The 24,200-nt window shown below is 42.6% G+C and overlaps 3 protein-coding genes across 3 annotated transcripts; 1 reads left to right on the top strand and 2 right to left on the bottom strand.

Moving 5' to 3' along the window:
• Nucleotides 1-2,147: 2,147 nt before the first annotated feature.
• Nucleotides 2,148-13,867, bottom strand: LOC128297277 (uncharacterized). The gene is made up of 6 exons (XM_053032893.1): nt 13,791-13,867; nt 7,251-7,435; nt 6,474-7,070; nt 5,329-5,598; nt 2,627-2,797; nt 2,148-2,547 (listed from the first exon to the last, which is right to left on the bottom strand). The coding sequence occupies exons 1-6, from the start codon at nt 13,837-13,839 to the stop codon at nt 2,266-2,268; spliced, it is 1,554 nt and encodes a 517-aa protein (XP_052888853.1). The 5' UTR covers nt 13,840-13,867; the 3' UTR covers nt 2,148-2,265.
• Nucleotides 13,868-14,349: 482 nt separating this feature from the next.
• Nucleotides 14,350-19,131, top strand: LOC128299067 (venom serine protease-like; the record flags this gene model as incomplete). The annotated part of the gene is made up of 4 exons (XM_053034921.1): nt 14,350-14,415; nt 17,804-18,247; nt 18,336-18,438; nt 18,503-19,131. Coding segments are annotated over 4 exons (1,242 nt in total), but the record flags the coding sequence as incomplete, so codon positions are not given.
• Nucleotides 15,673-16,998, bottom strand: LOC128308022 (venom serine protease-like). The gene is made up of 3 exons (XM_053045452.1): nt 16,756-16,998; nt 16,366-16,690; nt 15,673-16,295 (listed from the first exon to the last, which is right to left on the bottom strand). Exons 1-3 carry the CDS (start codon nt 16,996-16,998, stop codon nt 15,673-15,675), a joined length of 1,191 nt encoding a protein of 396 aa, XP_052901412.1.
• Nucleotides 19,132-24,200: the final 5,069 nt, after the last annotated feature.

Here is a 24,200-nt window from a genome sequence, read left to right as displayed (position 1 = left end):
GACTGGTATCTGGAAAAACTATATGAAACATTGAATTGTACGAGTTTTCATGAAAGAGTATGTGAAAGGGTATATTTAAAAACCCAAAAAATATGTTAATGCAGGCATTTTTCCAGAGCACTGTGAATAATAAGTCTACAGTTAACCCTAGCGAATTAACAAAAAGATGTGATGAAATTTAAAATTACTTGTTTATAAAACAACCGAACAAGTCACCTGGTAAAGGCTCAAAGTAAAGTGACATAAATTTAACATTAAAATGCTATGACATGTACGAGACAATTGTGTTAAAAATATTTGGTGTAAATTTCATCGATAAAACCAATCCATCGGTTCGCAGGTCTTCGGGAAATGTCAAAACGATGCAATTGAGCCTTGAACAAGGGCGCTTGACGAGCCTGTCACTTCGTTATTTGTCGGTATATTGATCAGAAATGTTTATCTGTAATTCTTCAAAATTTGAGCTGCAAGAAAATGTGACAAACAATAAAAACCCCCTTCACTAAGCATAAGTCTTGATGAGCCAGCAATCGTGGCATATCAGTTTGTTCCAAAGTTACAGTAATTTCAACTTATAAAAGAAATTTTTTAATAAAATGTTTCAATAATTTGTCCCTGAAAAACAAATCGAAATCAATTACAATATGAAAACTCTTATCAAGTACTAGTAAATGTTATAAAGAACACCAGCTAAAAAGTAAAACTTAATTGAAACACATTTTTTCGAGAAATTCTATAGAACATTATTTAAGAAAAACTTTGAACAAATACGTTTTTTTGTGTAAGTAAAATTTCACCAAGAATCTCAACACGATCGAAAAAAAGTGACGGTGTTGAGATTCATGGTGACAGTTTGGAGTTGGGTTAAGAAACACTGTAAATTATTGTATTTGTTAGTTTATTGATTCGAAGTAAATACCACATTATTTTAGAATGTACAATAAATTCTAATATTTCTCCTCCTTTTCACAGTAATTGACTAGTTTGGCTGTCAGATACCTACTACGATTACTAATGACCAAACGTCAACTCACAGATACGTTAAAGTAGACTGCTCAACGCTTGACCTAACCTCTTAAAAAGTGACCCACAAATTGAAGGCGTTCCTCCCCCGTTTCAACTTTAACAATTGAGAAAAAAATCTTATTCTCTTCCCGCTTCTTCATCATCGTCTCCATTATCGTCATCAACATTAGTCGTTTTCCGCGTCATTTAAGGTGCTAGTGAGAAAGTTCAGCCCGTACAATCACAACATCCCCCAGCGCTACCCCTTGGTTTGTGATGGTAAAATTTTATTGAATAGTTAGCAATTAGTTTCCCCTGTCGGTGGTGTCGTCCCGGGTGCTGACGAATTTGACCCACCGAAAATGGTAAAGTTTTACTAACGGCGAAAATCTTTCCCCATTTGTGTGTGTTTGTGTTTTGTGGGAGTGTGGGTTTTCCGCTTTTCCTTTTGCTCGGGATGGGTAAGGTGAACGTTGTTTCCGGTGTGTGACACGCGCTAGATGCAAGGAAGCTTCCTAACGAATCCTTCTTGTACGGAACCGATGTTGTTTGCACCATCGAAAAGTTTGCCGACATGAATGCATTTTTCATTGCACCTTGCTTTAATATTCTTGCGTGTATCGTTTCGCCCCCCCTACGGGGTGGGTACGCCAGCAGGTGGCAAGTGTCGTGAATAATGAAGCCGGCAAAGTTTCGGTATAATTTCCACCATCGACTCCACCAACAACCGACCTTTCGGTACTGGCCGGCCATCGTTTTTATGTGTGTGTGTGTGTGTGTGAGTGTGTGTTTGAAGAGTTTTCCTTCAGCACTTCATCGACAGTACCGCAGTGTGTGACTAATGTTTGACCGATGGTTGGTTTTTTTTTTTTGCATGCGCTTTTCAAAAAGACCCGCAGGACATCCGCATGCTTGTACCGGTTTCGATCGTGTGGAAGTGTCGGTTGGCTGGCGGGAAAAAAGTTTCACAGCATAATTATTTAACGCTGATAATATAATTTCTCCCTTTCCAGTGCGCCCGGTCCATTCTTCGATCCGTGGTGGAAGAAAAATTGTTCAATTATTTTTGCTTAATTAAAAACTCCTTTTGCTACCCTCCCCCCCGACATTGACTGTGGTCCAGTGTAACAGGGTTGGTAATTTTTCGTGACTTTTTTTTTCTCTCTATCTCTCTTCATTTTACGATGGCGGCAAGCGAGTGTCCAGCACCCAGCGTGCATTGCGGTAGGACGGTTTGGCAAACGATGGAAACGATGAACCTCAAAAGGCTACATGTCGCATCAGTGAAGCCATCTGGAACTGTTCCACGGATAGCAGATGCCAGTACGGGTGGTCCAGTATGCGGGACACCTCGCGCTCGGTAGCTTCCAGCGAGCCGGCCGTGCTTTGCAACCATTCGTAGAACTCGTCCGTCCAGTCGGGACTGCGGGGCCAATCGCAGCCCAATCTGACCTGTGCCCGGTTGACGTAGAGATGGCGCAGATTTTGGGCCGATTTAGCAATCAATAGAATTGTGGCGGTTGAGATGCACTCGCGTACCATCTGTTGGATCGAAAAAAAAACAGGAGGAGCGGATAAAGTGGCAACAATTGTGAAGGTTTCAAACGTCTAATGCCCTTACCAGTGCATTCAGTCCCGGGCAGGAGCGTGCGAGCAGTACCAGCAGACTATCCGGACGTTCCTGGAACTCGCCGTCCAGTGGTGACTCCATCGCCGGTAGCTGTTCGTGCCCGTATACGGTTAGCGTGTACTTGTAAGCATCAACGGCCGCTACCAGCTGGTCCGAAGTAATCTGCAAGAGATTAGAGATTTCTGCATGAAAACCATCACGATAAACGTACGGCGATCGGTTCCGACTGTTGCGCTTGTTGCATGCATGTTCCATTGTGTTGCATCTGATTGTCCGGTGTGTTCGTTGCGCGCATATGGCATTTATTCAGCAAAAGCTGGGCGACAGAGATAGCGATAGAGTGGGAATTGGGCTGCCAAATCCTTTATGCATATGAATAAGAATAATCAACAAACTATCAAACCCAAAACTTAATTAACACTCCATCTCGGGAAAAAGGGGTTTTCCACATTCCGGAGTATGGCCACTGTATTTGCCATGAAGTTTTTATTTGAGCTTTTCCATATTTCTCCCCCAAAACAAGCGCATGTAACATAGTCGTGTTAGTTTGTAAGCTGCCCATATCCGGTACAGTGCCACACTGGAAGGGGAAGACATAATTTATAGCAATCGTTCGGGTCGGTCTGTACGACGTGAGGCGATGTTTGCGCTTGTTATGGCTGTTTACCTTTTAGCCGGTGTGGCGTTGCGGTTGTGGTGCGGTTAGTATTATTTGCCTAGCACTCGAATACTTTTTGCTTTTGCTTGGGGAGAACGTGTGCACGGGCATGGGTACATTTGTGCTTTTTCCCCAAACTGCCCAAGGTTCTAGTTCCAGCAGTGGTTTACTTTACATAAAATAGCTATGGAACGAGTGGCTTACGCTGTAATTCTACCCACAAGTTGTCGGGCAGTGCTGCAAATGTGAATGCCATTGGTAAATATTGCTAATAAACACCATGCAGAGCTGTATTTGTTTTAATAAATTTGTTCATAGGAGACATAAATATTATGTAAATGTTTTACATATCGATTTTACCATGAAGTTTGAAGTGCTTTTTTCAATTCATGAAGAATGATGTGGTCGTATTGTTTGTGAAAGTAAATAGATTTGCGGGAAAATAGCTGATTCCAACCATAATTCAAATATGTTTGCGTTGTAAATATTTAAAATTGTTCAACGTTTAGTTAAAGAGAATAAATGGTGCGTTTTTATCGTGACATTCTTGAAAATGTGATGACATTTATTGTACATTTTAAAATTAAAATCAACTATTGATTGAAAGAGTCTCACAATAGCATTGCGCCCATGGCGAGCACAGCTTACTGAGACGCCAGCACGAATAAGATAAACGAAAAGGTTGATAGTGAAACACGAAAAATAACTTCCGCCGCACTGAATATAGAATTGCGTGCACAATTTAGTGAATGGAGCATTGGCCATCGTTTTACATATTGTAGGGTACAAGAGAAGGGATATAAAAATTCGTTTTTGAGAATTGAAATTTGGTGGCAATTACAGGGTTTTACAATAAATAGTATATGACGAGCCCTACTTACTGAATCGCGCAAACGACTATGATACGATACGGGATGATTGAAACACAAAATACTTTACTCCCTCCGCTAATTGTTCCAGCGCTCCGAACGCTATTTGATTGTAATGACCCGCTTTTAGTGTGTTTTTGGCAGTTCAATGTTTTTTCCACCTATTTTGACTATGGCATCTCCCTGTCTTCATTTCGCTCTCGTCTGTTATCCTCTGTTTCTAATAAGCTATCTTCCTGTTTACTTCTCTCTTTCTCTTTTATCTTCTCGCTTTATTTGCTCTGTTTTGTGGCTTGTCCATTTCCTCTTCTATTTGTTCCCTTTCTTTTTGTTTTTCTGGTTTAGTTGTACTCACTTGCTCCTGTAGTTTTTTTTAATTTCTTCTTTTCGTTTAGGGTTTTAGTTTAGGGATATTTTAGATTTTTTAATTTTTTACCATTGCACAGCCCGCGAGGCAATCAATATGATTAAATAAAATAATAACAATACTCAACCGCCATAACTGAATAGGTATCACGTGTTCAATTTAGTGATTACTAAATTTAATCCTTCTCATGGTTATTACATTTTTTATATTTTAATTTTTTTGAAGGCATCGTATACTACTGTTTTGTAAAGTTTTTACGAATATTCGGTACCCCTATCATGCAGTTATTAAGATATTTGCATTTCAAACTCGCATTTAACTAGTTAATACCACTCTGTATGGTTAGTGTTTTTAAATAGCTCGTATATTTATGTTACACACTGTAGTACTAGGAAAATAAAGTGTTGTGGTGTGAAGGTATTTAGGTTAACTTTTTGAAAAATGCAATGGTTAGTAAGTAATCCTACGTTAATTGCAACTAAAAAAACAACTGTTATAACAACACTTTTAACGCTTTTCAAGCAAGAAATTAATTTCGAAACCTTTAATGAAGATGTGAGTAGAAAAACTTGCTCTTGTCACCATTTGATCGGGTTGTTGTCGAGCTGTTGCTAAACAATTTGCTTCCCTTTTTGCTTCCATTTTAGCACAGCTCATGCATGTGTGCATACACGTTGTGTGCTGTCAAACAATCAGCCAGACGGACATATTGACCATACCGGAACAATGACACACGCGAAGCATCATGCGGTACAAGCGACAGGACACCGGCACGTAACACGGCCACGGCTATAGTTACCATTGTTTTGGGCGTCTGATAAATCATGCTGGCGACCGGTGCCTCGGGCTGCAGCAGTATCACCGCGTTGGTGGTGGACTCGACGCGCAGGTGAACACGCAGCTTCGGGTTATCCCGCCGAACCGTCAGCCAGGCCTTCGCGGAGCACGGACTGATGGCAAGGGCGGGCGGTGTGTAGCGGTTCTGCAGCAGGGTGAGATGTTTCACCTTGGAGTCGGCCAACAGCGTCAGCACGTCGTCGTCAACGTTCTGCGGCGAGACTTCCAGTATCTGGACGCGGTGCGCGTGCGGAAAGAGGAGAAGAATGGACCGACCGGATGAAGGAAACGGACACGGAACGGGACGGGACGATGACAAGGGTGATTAATCGTTTTCGGTTATTAAATATCTGTCACCCAGTGGAATGGCCTAGTGTGTGTGAGTCAATAATAAGTTCCCGGTTGGGTGAGTCAATTTTCTTGGCCACACGAACAAACAGACTCCCACACACACACATACACAATTTATAGTGCATTTTCATGGGTGGTTTTCGGGAACACGGAACGAGTTACAAATTGAACGGTTATGCAAATTGGTCTTGGGCTTAAAGCGCCTGCAAGGCAGCAACGCCGCACACCAGGAAGGATGAGATCCTTCAGAACCAGAACCCCGGGGGTGGCCCGGTCCGGTTGTGATCCTTTTGCTCTAATGTTCCAGTGTCCTTGTTAAAGCGGGCATGAAATTGATGATGAAAAGTGAGATAGTGAGTTTGGGTTTGGTTTTTCGCTTTTGCGGCCTAGACTGTGGCACACAATCATAAAGTAATGGAATTAGCCAATGGTGTGTTGGCACGTGGAACGTCCGCTCTGAGGCTCTAAGGCTCTGCAGCTGACCAACGGTTCCGAACGGTGAATCAGCATTGTTTGGACAGGGGGATGAAAAACGATTCGTTGACAATACATCCTTGGGGCTGGGGCGATCCTTCCAGGATGAGCTTCACGTTTTCAACGTGGGTTTTCTGGTGGGAAAGCCCCGGACCAACGAAGGCAAACGATGCCGTGTGTCGTGGTGATTGGTATCAGTTTTCACCTTGTGGCCCCGGAAACGAACCTCCCGAAAGGGGCTGGGATGGGAAGATAATTTAGTTAGGAGACGTCATCACTCACCTGTAGATTGAGAAACAGTCCGATGTGCATGATGGGACAGTGCAGGGAGGTAACGTTGACGAGGCAGAGACGGCGCAGCACCAGACAGCACGACTCGAGCACCTCGTCCAGCAGATGGTTCGCTTCGTACCGCTCCAGTATGAGATCGACCAGCGAGAGCGACTGCAGATTGGTGAGGCAAAGCATGAGCCGCTTGAGTGCGGCCAGCAGCTGACCGCCCGTGCCGAACAGCTTGATTGACTCGGGATCCTCGCTGAGGGCCATATTGCACGGGAACAGGTAATTGAGCGCGCGGATCCGCGAACCGCAGCCGACCCATTCGCGCGGACACCCGCTGGCCCGGGCGTTCTGCTCCATCGCCCACGAGATGAGCGACATGAACTGGAACATGTTGTTGAAGCTGACTTGCGGCCGGAAGTCAAGTCCGCGTATCAGATGGCCCACGGACAGCAGGCAGCTCTGGAGCCGTGAGTGGTCGAGCACGGGCTGCCAGCCGGAGTAGTAGTTGTACCTCATCCGGCCGAGCGTCGCATCTTCCACCAGAAAGTTAGACCACACGTGCGGCAGATAGAACGCCCTGTACCACCCGTAGCAGGTCTGTCGAGGCGAGAGAAAACCGTGAGTGTACAATTAATCAATCGGTCGCGCAAACACCATCACCGAATGGTGTGGGCAATGGTTCGGCCAGCGCGAGCCAGGTAATCATTGTTATTATCGTCATCATCATCATCATCATCATCTGTAGTAGAGAGACACGCGAGGGATTATCGGTCGTACCAGGCTCGCGTAGTACCGCTCCTTGATGGTGAGATGGGAGAAGATGCGCTCGAGAATATGATCCGGTAAATTACTCCACTGCGTCCATCCCTGGTCCGGGTCATCATTTTTGGAATCGTTCTCATCCGACGGGGCAACGGTATCGTGCTCGTACGCTTCATCGTCGTCCACCTCGATGTAGCACGCTGTCCATGCGGGTCAGTGGAAGTGGTGGTGGTGGCGCATGCAAAGGCAAAGGAATGAGAATAAAATATTTATAATTCCAATTCCTGTAGCATCCTGTGCCGGCGCGAAAGGAAGGGTACACCAAGGCAGCAGAGACGGAACTTGTCCGATATGAATGTTTCGCGTACACCGAGCACACCGAGCGAAGGGAAATAAATTGAGAATAAATTTGAAATAAAGACGATAAGAGAAACAAGTAGCATCATGCCGTTGCAGTCCCTTCTTTCTGGTCTCGGGGAGATTGTGCGATACAGGTGGTTCTTTTTCTGGTGCTGGTACAGATCGCCGGCACAGCTGTGATTTGGTGTGTCTTATTTTGTATGAGGAATATTGTTTTGATTAAATTGTATTTCTTGGTGTTTCTTTTTTGTCTGCTTGAGGTGCATAATTTTGGCTGGAAACATAACTTAAAAGTGTAATTCATTTGATGAGGATTTTCTGCCAGGTTAAGGGATTTGAAGGGTTTTGTTTCTCCAACTGATGTAAAAGCAAGTTTTAATTGGTTATTATTCGCTTATGAAACTACCGTTGAATGTATTAATGGAAAACAAATCACTGTCATTTTCGAAATAAATCAATTCACTGTATACTAAACAGGAATATTTAGTTAACCAATTTAGTGTTGTTTTAAACAAATCAATAGAAATGAATAGAAAACTTCCATGAAAGGATTATTAAAAACCGGAAAAAAATGGTTTTTGCTAAAAAAGGTAAATTATCGAAAGTTATGTAATGAACAACTGACAAAAAATGTTAAACAAAGAAAAACATCAATTTTGAGGAGAGATTATGTTAATGTCGTGCGATAATAAAGTAGAAAATAATTAATTTTTTAAAGAAATCAAATACCTATCCGTAGAGGGCTAAAAAAATATTGTTTTTTAGTTCATGATCACTTTACACTAAGTAGCTTATTCTAATAATATTGTTTCAAAATACAAAGGATTATTTTATATTAAATTCACTAGAGCGTCGTCCATATTTTGGTGACGTGACTCGCTTTAATTTGTCTTTTACTTATTTATTTAATTTATTTGATGAAGCAATTTATTGCCGTATTGCCATTGGCTTAAATATTAAATATGTAAGATATATAAATATCTATATAATATGAATATTTTAAATATATAAATTCTTCTCTGTAGAGATATAAAATATTACAGTTTTGTAGTTCATGATCACTTTACATTTAGTAGCTTTTTCTATTAATATTAAAACTAAATGCACCAGAGCGTCACCCATATTTTGGTGACGTTTCTCGCTTTAATTTGCCCCGTAATGTTTTGTTTAATTTATTTGATGATGAGATTAATTCCCGATTTGCCATTGTCCTAAATATTCAATATGTAATATGTATATAAATACCTATATAATATATATCAATTAAATATATAAATACCTATATGTAGCGGTATAAAAAATTACTGTTTTGTGGTTTATGATTACTTTACACTAAGAAGCTTGTTCTATTAATATCGTATCAAAAATGCAAATAAATTATTTTATACTAAATGTACAAGAGCGTCACCCATATTTTGGTGACGTTTCTCGCTTTAATTAGCCTTGTATTTATTTATTTAATTTATTTGATATTAAATAAATTGCCGAATTGCCTTTTACTTGCTGTGCACAATAAAATTGTGAAAGAATAGTGAAGTTTTATTTTTATTTATTTATTGTAGAATACTTTCATGGTATTTGCAGCCATTGATAAAATTGAAGCAAAGAAAAGGATCAACAATCTGCAGCGCGATGGAAAATAAATCATTCTTAGAAAATCTTTGCTGATTTTGTCGTGTTTTGGTAAGATAATACAAAATTTGTCTATTTTTTGGAATCAGAACGACCCTTTTTTCCGTACTGCAATTTCTTACATACAATGAGCGGGGGTTTAAAAAATGTTTACTGAAAACCGAAACTCTTGTTTTTTTTTTGCTTTAAAAGCACTACAACCATCCTGCACACCAACGCATCTCATTGTATCAATTTTCCCGAGAATGCTTAAAGCGTTTAAAGGGAACGATTGTCGCGCTGCTTACATTCTTTGACAATCTTTTTTACGATTTTAACAACCTCATACCTTTAGCGGCACGGAATGAGAGTTTGCCATCGTGCCTTGTAAAGGGCGCACTGTACCAGAACGGGGAAGCCGCGGCGTTAACTAGCGCAAGTGGAATCGCCCGACCGTGGATGACGTAGGTGCTACGAAGGGGAGGGAGGAAGCATTTTCCAGCGCCAGGATGTGGGACGTGTCTGTTTTAAAAGTGGTAATTTTTGTGCAAAAACTCATAACGATTCCGGCACCCTGTCATGCCACTATACCCCTTTTTGTGTGTTCCTGGTGGGGCTTTGCCAGTTTGAAGATTATGACAATCGTTTCCGCTTCCATCCGTGCTCAGGTGAGAGTTTTCTGGGGAAGCATTTTTGGGCCTCGTTAACATTCGGATTTATGGGTACGAAACTTATTAAATGAGCTTCTTATGACTTTTCGCGCGCTTTGATGAAACTTTCGGGACGGACGAGTGAAAACGGGTTGCCCGTTGGGGAAGGGGAAAAGGTGGAGGGAAACATTCCATTTTCCCTCGCACTACGAATACCGTCGAGGCATGAGATACTTCCCCGGCGCGGCGGTAAATACAATGAACACGAAGCGCACAGCACTCATTGTTTCCGGGGAGGTCGGAGAATGTTGGGTGGAAAAGCTTGCTTAAATTATTTAAAATCCAGCCCCCGGTGTACTTGCGAGTGTAATTCCGAAGCTTGTGCATAATTTATGTTCGCTCTCTTGCTCTAGTATACGACGTTCCGGAGTGGCTTTCCTGGAGCCCATTCGTCGTCCCTTTTTTGGGGGGAGGGTGGAAAGTCGTACTCGTAGCAGATCCCGTTTTCTTTCATCTGCGGGACAGCTCGTTCACTGGTAACCCTTGCCAATGGGGGGATAGAACCCGCAGCCATAGGGAAGCGGACTTTGATTCTGAGTGAGACGATGCCATGTGGGGCAAGATTTAATGGCGTGTGGTAGCGTATATTTATGATCTTGATTTTTTTTTATCTCTTTCCTCGTTGCAATCTTCATTCTCTTGGGGGGAAATGGTTAGATATTGGGGAGTGAGCTGACCAAGATGTTGTGCTCGATGGGAATGTTTTTAGGCAAGCGAGGAAATTAAGAAGCAAATCCGAGTGAAGAGTGGCAGAGCTTTCCTTGAGTCTGCGGTGAAATTATCGGTGTCATTTGGTGAGGCTCGCAAATGACTTGTTCTAACTCTATTAGAGTCGCTTGAGTAGTTTGAACAAAAAAAAATAGAGGAAAAGAAACGGAAGCTATGGAATTCGGAACCCTCTTCCGGGGAATTAGAACACCCCTGGTGACCGTGAAACGAGCAAACGGTAACGGTAAGCCCTTTTCCGAGAATGCGATCCATTGCTCACTCCCAGAATGGCATGAATCGAGCAAGCAATTATGCACAATTATTCGCTCGTAATACACACTACCCCGAGCAGTCCCTCCCCAAAAAAACACCCCAGCACACTTCCGGGTAGATTAAGAGCCTCGGACCACATGCCCACTCCGCTGCCCCCATAAACTCCTTTATTACTCCACTCATATCCACATCCTGCCCGGTATATCAAGATTTATTCGCCTTCCTGTCGGCGGATTTACGAGAGCGCGCCCGGTTTCGCAGCAAAATGGAGGATAATTTCCTCGACGTTCGCTATTTATTGCACCCGCGGGAATTGAGAGTCGTTCGCCTCTGTCCACGGCCACGGATGGGACCGAGAGGGCACCCAATGGCGGTAATTTAGGCGGGACTAGTGCCATTAGATACACTAGCTAGCAAAAGGGCGCGTGTTCGCGTGGGTGCTGTGGGTGTGCGACCACCAAATAAAGGTGGTGGGGGACCAAAGTTTTCCATGCCCTTCAATTAAGGTAAAACGTGCCCTCTGGAGAACATCATCGTTTTCGGGATGCTCGGTGAGTGAGTTACAACCACGGTACGGGTACGTACTGATTGCGGGCACTAGCGTGCATCGTCACCTGCGTGAGCATCGCGCAGAAGGAAAAGATGGTACGGTTCCCTTGGCGGGCCCACACGTAAAGTATGGCGAGACGCATTTAGTGTAAATCGAATTTATCACTCGCGGTAATTATTGAATTTTGACGGTGGCATTGGGGTTTTGATTGGAGTCTGGAATGAAAGGAATAGTTCCGCGGTTGATGAAAGCGTGCCATCAACCAGTTACGTTTCGTACTAATGATTTCCATTGAATATATCATTCACTGATGAAGAATCTTTGAATTGAATATATCATTCACTGATGAGGGTGGGGGTTTGTTTACTTGGTTAATGAGCCATTATTGTATGGTAATGTTATTACGTGTTCTTTCTGGGGTGGTTTATGTTGTAAAATTATTAATCATTCAATTCCTTAAGGCATTTGGTGCCAAACACGATTAAGTGAAATTTTCTGCAGGGTCACAATCGACATGTCGACAATTCTGCATATATCGCTTAAGATAATGATAGGAAATGTACTAGCAATGTTTGCAAACATTACAATAATAGAAATAATAAAAAAAAATCAAGAAAGTATCACGATTTTCATTCAAAAATAATAAAAAATAATCTTCATTCAAAAAGGATATTGATGATTGATATGATAAAATAAAATAATTTTTAAAAAACAATTTTGAATTTTTGAGTATCATGATGGACTTATGTTGAATTGTTTATGTCGTCGTTGGACGAACATTGACCAAAAATGATGTCCCACATACATGATGTTTGATATCCTGATTGTGTAAGTAATTCCATAAGCTCACCGAAGAATGTTTAAAATATTTTTGTTTTCATTTTCCAATTTTAATTAATTTTACATATACCTACAGGAGGACCCACGGCCTTATTTAAATGCTAATTAACACGGCATCTAACGAATAACGCCAAACAAATCAATATGAACGCCGGTTTTATAAATGCAACGGCCACGACAGGAGCTGGAGTGAGTAAATGTTGATGAAGTACAATAAAACAAATGAACTCATTAACCCATTTACTAAACGCTAATAAGTAAGCGCTATACGCCATATATTGGCAGGAGACTCAACGCCAAGTCCAATCCAAACCAAACTTATAACCACTGTTTTAAGTTTATCTAAAGCTAATTCTTTGGTAGATTTTTTCTAAAATGTTTTAAAACATTTCATATTGCAGCAGCAGCAAAAAAAGAGATTCCATCCAAACAGCATTTGGTCAGCAGTTTTCTGTTAAGTTAAGAGCAGTTTGTTTTCGAACAGTTTAGTAGAAGTTGAACAAATTCATTATTTTGTACATTTTCCGAATTTGGTAAATAATGGCAGTTTTAATGTATTTTCCTTCAAAAACATAGCAAATGCATTACCCCTTCTAGTCATGTATGCTTAAAAGGATTCGTTTAGGATGGATTCAGGAGAATACTTCATAAGTTATAGATTTTCAGCATGCTATTTGATGTTACATTATGCTCCAAATTATTTGGAAATGTTCCCAGATGTTGTCGAATAAAACTGAAATTAATAAAATTAAGCAAATTACTTGAATTTCTAGTAGAGTTTTTTCATTGCCTTGAATAACGTTTAATTTTTCCAAGTACTTTGCGTACACCATTCACACGCACTGTCATTACTCAAAGTTCTTCTCACTATAATATTGAAATTTCCTGTCTGTAATAATTATAGTTCACAACTTGATGTATGAAATAAATACATCGCATATCACTTCATCACTATTGCAATATGCTGAACTATAATATTCGGCATTCAAGTTCACTACACAGCCACGGTGATTGATAGAGAAAACATGCTATCCAAACAAACTTTACATCACCGCCGATAGGCTTTACTTTATTTTTCTGCCCTGTTACAAATGTTCCGAATTTCACGGTCAGCGTGTAGTATTCGACAGACGTTCTTACAGCACAGCTGTAAAGCCGAGATATTGCACCGATCGCACAAATACACGTGCAGTGTTGTGTTGTGTTTTTCCTTAGTTTTTCCCGCATCGGCCGCATCGACGGTCACTTCATCACCGGCTTTGGGTGGGTTTAAAAATACGACAAGCACGCAATACGGCACAAAAACCTGACCGTAACCGTACGGTACGAAAAATGGCGAAAATTGCGAAATCGCTGTAGTCCCTCACATGACGCGCTTTGTGGATGGGCAAAAATTGTGTAACAAAACGCACGATTGGAACCACCCAACCCGACACACCTGGTTACGGTGGTCCAGAAGAGTGGTGCTTTTTTCCTTTTGCAGACAAAAATCCCTTTTCGTACCTCTTTCATCACTATCCAGCTTCCAGCCAGCATTTACAGCTTTCGTCATGGTGGAATCAACGGATATCTGTTACCCCGGAAACCATCAACCAGAAGCCACTGTTGCTGAGGTCGAAAAAAAGAATATGTTTAAACACTTGCACTTTGACACAAATTTACCGTGATCTTGCATGCGCAAATACTCGCGACCGACTGAGTCGCGATCGACGATCGGTAGGTTTTTTTCCGTTCACGAACGGTACCGGGTTCATCGATTCTTGACCGTAACGGCCGAGACGGTTGTGCTGGTCAGTGAGGTGAGGTGCGTTTATTGGTGGTGTACAGACTATCAGGATGGACGTGGATGGAAATAGCAAAGGACTAAGGGCTCATTCAATTATTACGTAACCCAAAAATTGTCAACTTACCACATATCCCAAACGAAGGATTCATTCGCTAATCGTCCATTTAAAAAGCTTAAGAAGCTCGTTTGAGAGTTTACATTACACAGTACTATGACGAATTGATGTAATCTATAAAGAAAAAGAATTCGTACGTAAATTATTTATCAGTACTATGTCTTTCTTATTTATCTAGCAACCTTTCTTTTGCGCAGTTGTCTTCTATTAATTCTCATTATTCATTCGCCTTTTTGGCTTATTTTTTTTAATAAAACACAAATCTAAAAAAATTGGGGAAAGCACAAATACATTTGTTAGTAAAGTAGATTAAGTGAATAATTTTCAGTTGAACGAAGCTGGGAGTATATAGAACTTATATATGGTTTGCATTACTTATATGGTTTGCATTTGATCAGGAAATAAAAAACGGTTACATTGAATTGAAAAGCATGGTAAAATTCAGCACCATTAAAATCAACTATTTTAGCTGGTTTTAGCTGACTTCAAACACGGCCATACAAGTTCCAATTGTGATGCAGCACATTATAGTTGTTGAAAGTTGATCATTGTATCATGAATGTGCGCCCGAGCACTAAATGATATTAAATAATGAATTGCTGTATGATGCAAACTGTAATTCTTTGAGATAGCGGAAATCTTTGATACATCACGTGGCAATAATTTTATAATTTTGAACATTAATTTGGATATATGCCCGTAGATTTTAAAATTTTTGCTACAATTGCTTAAACGCAAGAGGATTCTTAGACTATTTAGAGCTCTTCTAGCTCAATACTGGTTTAACGAGTCGACGTTGCTTGTTATGTGACAATGGGTATATGTGACATATATTATGAAGTGGGAATCTAAGTATAATCTTATTGTATGTTACGTAACAAAAAGTAACATCCCCCATTCCCCCCTATGTAACAAATCGTAACGCTGGAATAACCACCCCCCCCCCCCCAGTCTTTCAGCGTTACGTAATAATTGAATGAGCCCTAATGTGTAATTTTTTTATGTGAAGCAATAAAAATGAATAAAAGATCTCGTAATGCCCAACATCGGGACAGTTTATGTGTGACAACATTTTTAAAGTTAGATTTAAATTCTACTATATCCTTTAAAAATCGACTTCAATTATCATTATCCACACTTTGCCCAAAGAATATAATCCCACATAAATCAGATGAAATGTGTCGCTGCATGGTGGTAGTGGTGTTTTACGGAAACCACCTTGCGCAGAAGACGCACTGTTCAAAACAAACCCCTTTCATGCCGTGTGAGCATGCGCCGGAATCTATTTAAGCAAACACGAATGAACGTTTGCTTCATCGAGTTCATTACCATAAACACATTCATCCGCGCGATCGAAGATCAAACGTTTCCTTCCGCTGTGTGCCGTTCGTGTAGTGGGCGAGTAAATTTCCAAACGAACAGCTGCTTAATTTGCAATGTCAAATATGTTTATTACATTCGGAAGTTTCATTCGATTTTCCCTTTTATGGCGTACAGTAGGTGATGCCCGGTGTCATGCTTTGGATCCACGACAGGTAGGAAGTGACTCGGCTGCTGATCGATGGTTTGGTAGTGGCGCAGGCTTGACCGTAGTTGATGATACCGACCAAATACACGTAGCCACCGTACGTGTACAGGAGTGGACCGCCCGAATCGTACTGACACGAGTCCTTGTTGGGCGTGAAGGTGCATATATGCGATGGGAGAATGTTGGCCACGGCCGCTTGGCAGGCTGGCTGCGTAATGACGTTAAGCGACACCTTCCGGAGAACCGTTGAGACTTGTGCCCCATAGTCCAACGTACCCCAGCCGGTCGCTTCGACAATGGAGCCCGCAAAGTTGGAGCCGGAAAATCGGAATGGTAGACAGGCCGGTAATACGCCCGCGTTGAAGATGATGCGATCTACGGTACGCACGATGGCTATATCGTTCTGCGAAGGGCTGAACACGAACGACGGATGGTTCGTAACGGAGGCGATGCGCATCAGCACCGAGTAGCTAGTGTCAGTACCGACTTTTGTATCGTGATCACCCACCAGCAACCCTGATGCTGGGATGCTGCGTCCTCTCATGCAGTGGACGGCTGTTAACGCATGATACTCCGAGACTGGAAGCATATAAAACCAACGTTATCTGATTTGGTGCCTACAACGAGACGAGCAACTGCAGCAACTCACTGATGGTAGCACCGCAAAAGACTGCGCGTGATGCAGAATCCACCAGAGCCGCCATCATCGGGAACTCGTTGACCAGCGTCGGGACACCATTGACGATCTTCGATGTGCGGCGCAATCCACAAGTGCATTTTGGAGCGGCTTGGGCCACGACTTGACACCGGAACCGTCCCCCCGTGGAGGTGGTTGTCGTTCGCAAGGCAAACACCGCCCGATTGCCGGTAGACTGGAGCGTGAAAGTGTTCTGTCCACAGTACTTGGTGGCATAGGCGAGCGTAGGATCATTTTGGAGGGATATCTCCAAACGATCTTCCTTGCATCCGGTTGACTGGAAAGTTTTAATAAAAAAAAATGATAACGAAAACGGGTGCTGCGATAAGCGGTTTTATTTACCGTTGCCAGATAGATATCATAGCAATTGACGTAGAACGTGTTGCCGGCCGGGGCCGTCAGCTGCCAGCGGCAGTTAGTGCCCTTCGCGTAATAGTTGGGAAAGTTCGGCGTCTCCACGTAGAACACTTCACCGGTCGTGAAAGTTTTCTGCCTATCGCAACCACTAAATTGGGCACCCGCAAATGGGAACGCGACGGCCAACAGGCCGAAAACCAGCGCGATAAGAACTATGCCTCCGTGCATTGCCAAACGGTAGAACGGACTGACGGATAGGGAGGCGTTTCGCGCACGCCGAAAAAGGTGAGGACACAGCTGTACCGAAAGGGTTGTAAATGATAAACGTAAAACAAGACAAATTATTATCTTAACTGGCACAACACATCAATCCGCAGCAGGCATGGTATCATCAACCAGCCCCTCTGATCGATGCAGTGTGAGGTGATGAAGATAGGCAAACAATGGTCGTATATTTTGTAATTTTTCAAACATATGTTTTTCGGAACCCGGGCTAACAGAACAGGCTAACTGATTTCACCTCAATAGGTGGTGTGTTTTTTTGGGAGAATGATTGGATGAATTTGCTGGCTTCAATTTGGATGTTTTTTCGTCGATGTTTCGATAGCCGAACATCCGTAAGATGTTGTTGTTTTGGTGGAACATTATGGAGTATGTGAGATGTTTTTCGCATTTGTGACAATGGAGTTGAAGCTTCGTGCGAATGTCTAATCCACCACGCTGTACTATGAATGAGAGTGGCTGTTGTAAGAAGCCGAAAGTTCTATTCTCTCATCTCGCAGACTAGCGGCGAGAACTGGCTCAACAATGACAACAATACTGGCCCAATCGAGGCTTCGTCGCTATTTGATCAGTTGGCTCACCTTCACCACGCTGACGTTCGGAGCTGATCGAAAGGGTTTACGATTGCGTTAGTGCGGCTGATTGGAGACTTTATAATGCTAATACTGCATTGATCAAAGCGTTTAGTGATCGTGTACGATCGAATGTGTAACGACACGCGAAGTGAAGAGACAAACCCCAAGTTTTCAAGATGGTGGTGCTGATCGGGACGATACTGCTGGCGTTGGTTGGAATCGTCGCAGGGCAGTACGGTTCGTGTGATTATACGTACACCTACACCAGCGGTCAGACGAGCTTCATACAATCGCCCAACTTTTCCAACTACTATGCGCCGGGCACGAAGTGTCGGTACACCGTGAACGCACCGATTGGCCACTATCTGTACGCGCAATGTTACGATATGTATATGCCGTCGAGTGTTGGCTGTGCGTACGATAAGCTCTCGATCTCACTGAGCGGTGATCCAAATCTGGGCGATGCCGACAATCGCTGTGGAATGACGACCTTCGACGTGCAGAGTACGTACAATACGCTGGTGGTGGCTTTGCTGGGCAGTACTGCTACCTCCGGTGGACGGTTCCGTTGTCAGATAACGGCGGTGAAGATCCCGTGTGACTGTGGACGTCGCAAAACGGTAACTATTCGTCGAGAAGTTGACGAAGGAATGTGATCTTAATACTAATATGATCTCAATATCTTCATCTTACCTTTGTTGAGTGTAGCCAACCATCGTGAACGGTTTCAAAACGCAGGCAAACGAATTCCCGATGATGTCGGCACTGGTGGATGTAAATACGAAGCAGGTATTCTGTGGTTCTACGATTGGTAAGATGATCCTCGTACTTGGTAACCTCGGCCTTAGTACATCGTTTTTAAACTTCGTTTGCAGTTACCGATCGGCATGTCCTTACGGCTGCTCACTGTCTGCTGACCAAAACGGCCCCCAATACAACGATTCTTGTGGGCGATCAGAACATTAAAACCGGCACAGACACCAGATTTTCGGTGCTTATGTTGGTGTCTACCTTCATTCCACATCCGAGCTATAATCCCACTGCCAAAACGAACGATATTGCACTGGTGCGCACTACCTACACGATCGCCTTCAATGCTGGCGTTGGCCGCGTGTGTCTACCGTTCCGGTTCAGCACAAGCACCTTCGATAACGTTCGGCTCAGTGCGCTCGGGTGGGGTGCTAAAGATTTCAGTGCACCACAGTCGGATGAGCTGCTCCAGACCACGCTGTCAGTGATGCCATCTAGCACCTGTGCAGCCAAAGTTGCGCGCACGATCCTGCCCAGTCAGATGTGCACGTTTACGCCCGGTAACGATACGTGTCAAAGCGATTCGGGCGGTCCGCTGTATTATACGGCTCCGGAAACTCAGCTGGTGTACGAAGTTGGTGTGGTTGGATTTGGAGTGGCCTGTGCCTCCAATTATCCAAGTGTGAACACAAGAGTTACTTCGTATCTGGATTGGATTACCAGTACCACTGGGTACACGTTCTGTGAGGCTTAGCTGTGTTGACATTGATGTCATTTAGATGCCGCTGTTTCATGGATGTTTTCTGCGAAATAAAATAAAACTTAGACCTAACTAGTGGGGTTTTTTTGACTAAATCCTCATTGAGTTATTCGGAAATTCGGAGTGCGTTTTGTAGAGCCTTGCGCGATTCATCTAACTGGTATTAGCGGAGATGCCAGTTGGACAAAGCTATGTGGTTCAGGTGTTGTCACCTAAAACTAAAGTTATCGTAAAGAGTCGTAGTTAATAGAACTAATTCATAGCAGAATAGATACACTAACGTCGAGACCATAAATTACAAAATCAAGCAATAAGAGTTCCAATCGAAACGGTCATATTTTAATTAAATCTAGAAGCCACTGCAACCACAGGATCATTATCACTATACGCACGATTGGTTTGGTCAATTTTCAAAGGCCTACAGTATCTCAAAGCATGAAGAGGTACATTGAAATTGTCTCTAGTTAATAGTTCCGGAGAATCCATCTCTCTAACAATAACATTTCTTATGAAATAAAATTTTTCAGTATGAGAATATCGGGTCCAAAAATCAAACGCCTAGTTAATTGTTAGGTCAAACTATAACGCTACTGATCCCAGCACAGAAGGGCGATAAACCCGTGTTGAGCTCTCAGACTGGAGTATCAAACTCCGATTGAGGGTGAGTGTAGGTAGCAAATATACTAGCCACGCCGCAGCCAACCGGAATAAAAAGGCTTTTTGTTCCAGCTGGTAGAAGCTACCTAGCTAGAAGATGTAGAAGCTTTATTTCCCGGCTATCTCCCCTTAGTTCCCTATTTCTTTCCTTGTTTCGTTAGCGATACATAAATATTCGGCGAATTTTATATTTACATTGTTTTGGCATCTGCTGACTCATCATCTACTTCTAATATCTAGTTACGATCTATTTATCCTAGCATATATCGAATTTAGAAATTTCTTAGTTCCAAAGTAATGAATATTTCATTTAATTTCATTTCTGAAAAAGATAGCGCAAATTACTTTACTAGATCCTTTATCTTCGCCTGGGCAGCATATAAGATAGGAAGTGACATTTAATTTCCGTCTCGATCGATTCCTTTTGAGAAGCGAGTGAGAGCGCTAAGCGTAGTTTATTTTTAGTTTTATGAGGAAGTTAGCGCCACGCATGTTTCCTATCTATTTCTACATTCAATTCTATTCTATAATAACTACATATATTTGTAACATCTGGCAATAACATCTAACAATGAAAATTTACTTTATTATAGACGAAGAAGTGGTTCAATTATAATGGTCTACATAATGCAGGTTCAGAGTACAATTTGAAATACTATGCGTCAATTCATTTCATTTCATTTTATAAGTGATTTATTGTGTGCCTCAAGGGGTTAACAATTTATTAACTAACTTATAACTAAACGAACTTAAGGTAAACTGACAACGATGAAGTAAGAAATCCTGTGAAAAGAAGAAATAAAACAGGGTAGGAAAGAAAGGAAAAAAATGAAAAAACAAGGAGAAAAGAAAGAAGAGAAAGTAGATGAAAGGAACAAAACAAATATTAATATAGGAAGCAACAACAGAAGGAAAGAAAGAGCAGATACAAAAAAGAAAAATGGATGGTTAGGAGGAAAAAGAAAGCAGGAGAGCAGAGCGAAAGGAAGCAAGAGTAACATTCAAATCAAAAGAGCCATAGACATTACTAAAACTGGTGCTATGTATTTTCATACTATGTATTATCGAAATAAGAGTTTTTATTGTCGTCAAACGAAGATATAAAAGTGTGTAAGAAAATTTCGAATCTTTGCAAACTAGTGATCCGAACTATTTCAAATGGTTCAATACTCTTTATGATATTTTTACTACTGTCAGACAGGTTGTCATTTTATAGGAATACGATTCTTTGTTGTTATGAAAGTTATGAAATTGTTGAAATTTTAGAAACGTCATCAGATACGGTCGGGCCGATCTGCATGTAAACAGGAGTAAGCAGTATCAAAACAAGATTTAAAACAGAAAGAAAGTAGCCAATAAATTGAAAAAAGTCAGTAAAATCTGAAATATTCTACTTAAACCCAAAGTACATTTTCAAAATATAGTCGTCACCCAATAAAAGACAAATTTGATAGTTTTCTAGATTGGATTAGAATTTAAGGCTTTAGACATAGTAGAAATTATTTAGTTGGGCATCAGATTTACCTGTAGCTTGCAATCGTTTCAGTTTCCAAATGAATATTTGCATTCACTGAGCTTTCTCTGTGTGCAGTAAATAATGGTGCGCTCGACGTAGTATCAGTACGTATTCTTTTGAATGAAATAAATGTTGTATGCGTTGGAAGGGAACAGTTTGCAAATGTTTGAAGTGGTGAAAACAGTCAACTATTAACGTGAGTTACAATTGTAACCCCATTTAAAATCACTTGGAACATCGACTCCATCACCACTCAACGGTAACTGTATTGGTAAAATCGTTCTCCTTTTAACGACTCAGTACTGTGCCCCCCCCCCCCCCCCACAAAGCACAACCGAATGATATGAAAAACCGAATCATTTCACTGCGTAATGACTTTTGGAAGTAATGGTCACTGTCAATGAACTGTGTATAATTAATCTAGCATTTATTTAAGCTTCCAGTTCAAAAGGAAACCGGTCGCCGTTAAGGATGTTAAATTGCAATCGGCAGCAGCGGCAGTAGCCCCATTAGGGGATGGGTTTTTGGGTGAAGGGCAAAAGTTGGAGCACGATGCAACCCATTAGGATTGTCCGGTACCGAGATTGGGTACCGGTACCGAGCTTTTGTCTGGTTAGTAGTGAATTTAATTATTTATCGAGAGAAAACTGAATTCCGAACGGACGGTTGGAATAGGACGGCTCCATTGCATTGAAAGTTTCTATCGTTTGAACTGTCATCTGTGAAGGCGTGCGGTAGATTGGGAAAATTCCCCGTAGGACAAACGGGCCCCTCTGGCAAGCTTCCCTGTCGGAGGCGGATCTGGTACGGATTTGGACCGGTACCGACTCGCAGTGGGGGTGTCTTCACGGGCGTTTTATGTTTTTGAAATTCGATGATAAAACCCGACACTTTTGCGTATACTACAGTGACCCCAAGGACAGGTCTGGTTTATTTCTGTGTGTTTCTGTGTGTGTGTGTTGATAAAAGTTCGTTCCTAAGATTAAAGTTGTGCATCACACGGGAGTCGTGAGGTTTGTTAGCAATCGGCACTATTGCGCATGGAAACTTCGCCTCCGTGCAGTTAACTGTGCATTCGTTCACTTTAACGCAGATGAAAGGCGTGCCGAAGATAGTTGCAGTTTCAAGTGGTGTTGTCAAGACGTTACCCCGGGTGCTGGAAAAGAAGGAAATGTTTAATTTTGTTTCAATTTAGCACCGCACTGCACTTTCGGGGTTTTGCAAGTTTCATTTGCAGAATCAATGCCGAACTTGTGGAGCTTCATTTGCCGGGGTGTCGAGGGATTCGTAGTGCCCTGTGACCGAGTGCGATGGTCGATAAGAAAGTTATGACCTGGTACGGAACGGGGTGACATCGGTCGCCGGGTTGGGACAGTTTTATGTGCATGATGGTATACATTTCTGCTACGAAAACCGAAAACCCACCCCCCCCCCCCCCCCCGGACAGGAAACGATAATCTCGAAGGGGACGCCCAGGGTTTGGCTGGCAATGCAAAACCGGGGACCAAATGGTGCTGTTAGCATTTGGATTAAGCTGGTGGACATTTCTTGGTACTAGTTCGTCGTCATTTGACGACGAGCTGAGTGTCATTTGGAAGCGATTATATTAGCAGGATTAGTTTTGTAAAAAGCTTACCCGAGCAAGTGAGCTTAAAAGTGGGGTTGATGCACGGTGGCAAAGAAGAGGCGGTGCTGGTTGACCTAATTTTGTGCGGTATGTTTACGGGGATATCTTTTCCATCGTTAACGGATTTAATCGAGCGATCCGGATTTAAGATTTTACACAGCACACTGGACGCGTTCCCACTGTGGGGCACTGTACCAGTAGGGCAGCAAAGCGCTACATCGATGGGTTCCGGGCTGTAGTGTCCAATGTGGCGGAAAACTCGCGACGTGTTTTCGGAACGGAAGGGTCGGAAACTTCCGCTTACAAATAGTGCGATGTTTAGTGGTCAGCCTGACAGGTTAATTGGTATAATAACATGAATTCGTAACAGCTGCCGTGCGAAGTGGGAATAAATTTTAATTGACATCTACTCCGCTCCTGGGCCGCTGGCAGACCGCAACACCGAAGTCCATGGAAGCCCGGCGTAGGCCATCGATGTCGGCTACGGTTGACTTTTGCACTGCCTAGGTCAACCGGCCGGGCACTTGCTGTTGGTGTCTGGGCGTCACCAACCGCAACCATGTACCCCGGGAGACAGATGTCTGTCCCGGGTCGGAGAGTGTGTGTGTGTATCGATTGCTGGTTTGTGGTATGACGCTCGGTCCTTGTTTAGCTACACCAGGATGTAGCGTTCCTCCTCCCTGTCCGTTCCAAGCGGAACCATATCAAATCATGTCGGTTTCATGGGTGACATGGTAAAATGGAAAGACAAAACCAGGGTAAGCGAGTGAAGCAGAACAATGCAGCCAAACAGCTAGCAGACGGACAGCAAAACAAAAAAAGGCATCCGAGTGAGAAAGAAAGGTGTCTACCGTGGCTAATGGTTGTGTTAAGCTCGTCAAGCTTGACAACGCTATCGACGCCTACTCGGTGCCTCGGTACTGTCGTTGCCATTGCGCCCCGATGGGCGTTCTTTCGAGTAAGTTAGTTAAGGACGATCGGCGAGAAAACAACCTACAGTCCACGCGCTGCTGCTGGAGCGACCGAGTTTCGCGATGCAGCCGGCAATCACTTACAACGTTCGGATGGATGGAAACAAGCGCCATTATGAGTCGTTTGTGGCCACTGGCACTATTGATTGAATGGTGGTGTCGGAAAATGGATTTGTATGCTGCTGCTGTTGGGACACAATTACAATTCTATTACTGAAAGGGAATTGAGATAGCAGCTTTGGAACGGTTAAGGAAAGTAGTAACATTTTTACTGTTTGGTTTTTGGTGAGTT

Source organism: Anopheles moucheti, chromosome 2 (genome assembly GCF_943734755.1).
Source record: "Anopheles moucheti chromosome 2, idAnoMoucSN_F20_07, whole genome shotgun sequence".
In the NCBI taxonomy this organism is placed as follows: Eukaryota; Metazoa; Arthropoda; class Insecta; order Diptera; family Culicidae; genus Anopheles; species Anopheles moucheti.
Note: the sequence above shows the minus strand (reverse complement) of the source record. Positions and strands in the feature narration are given on the sequence as shown.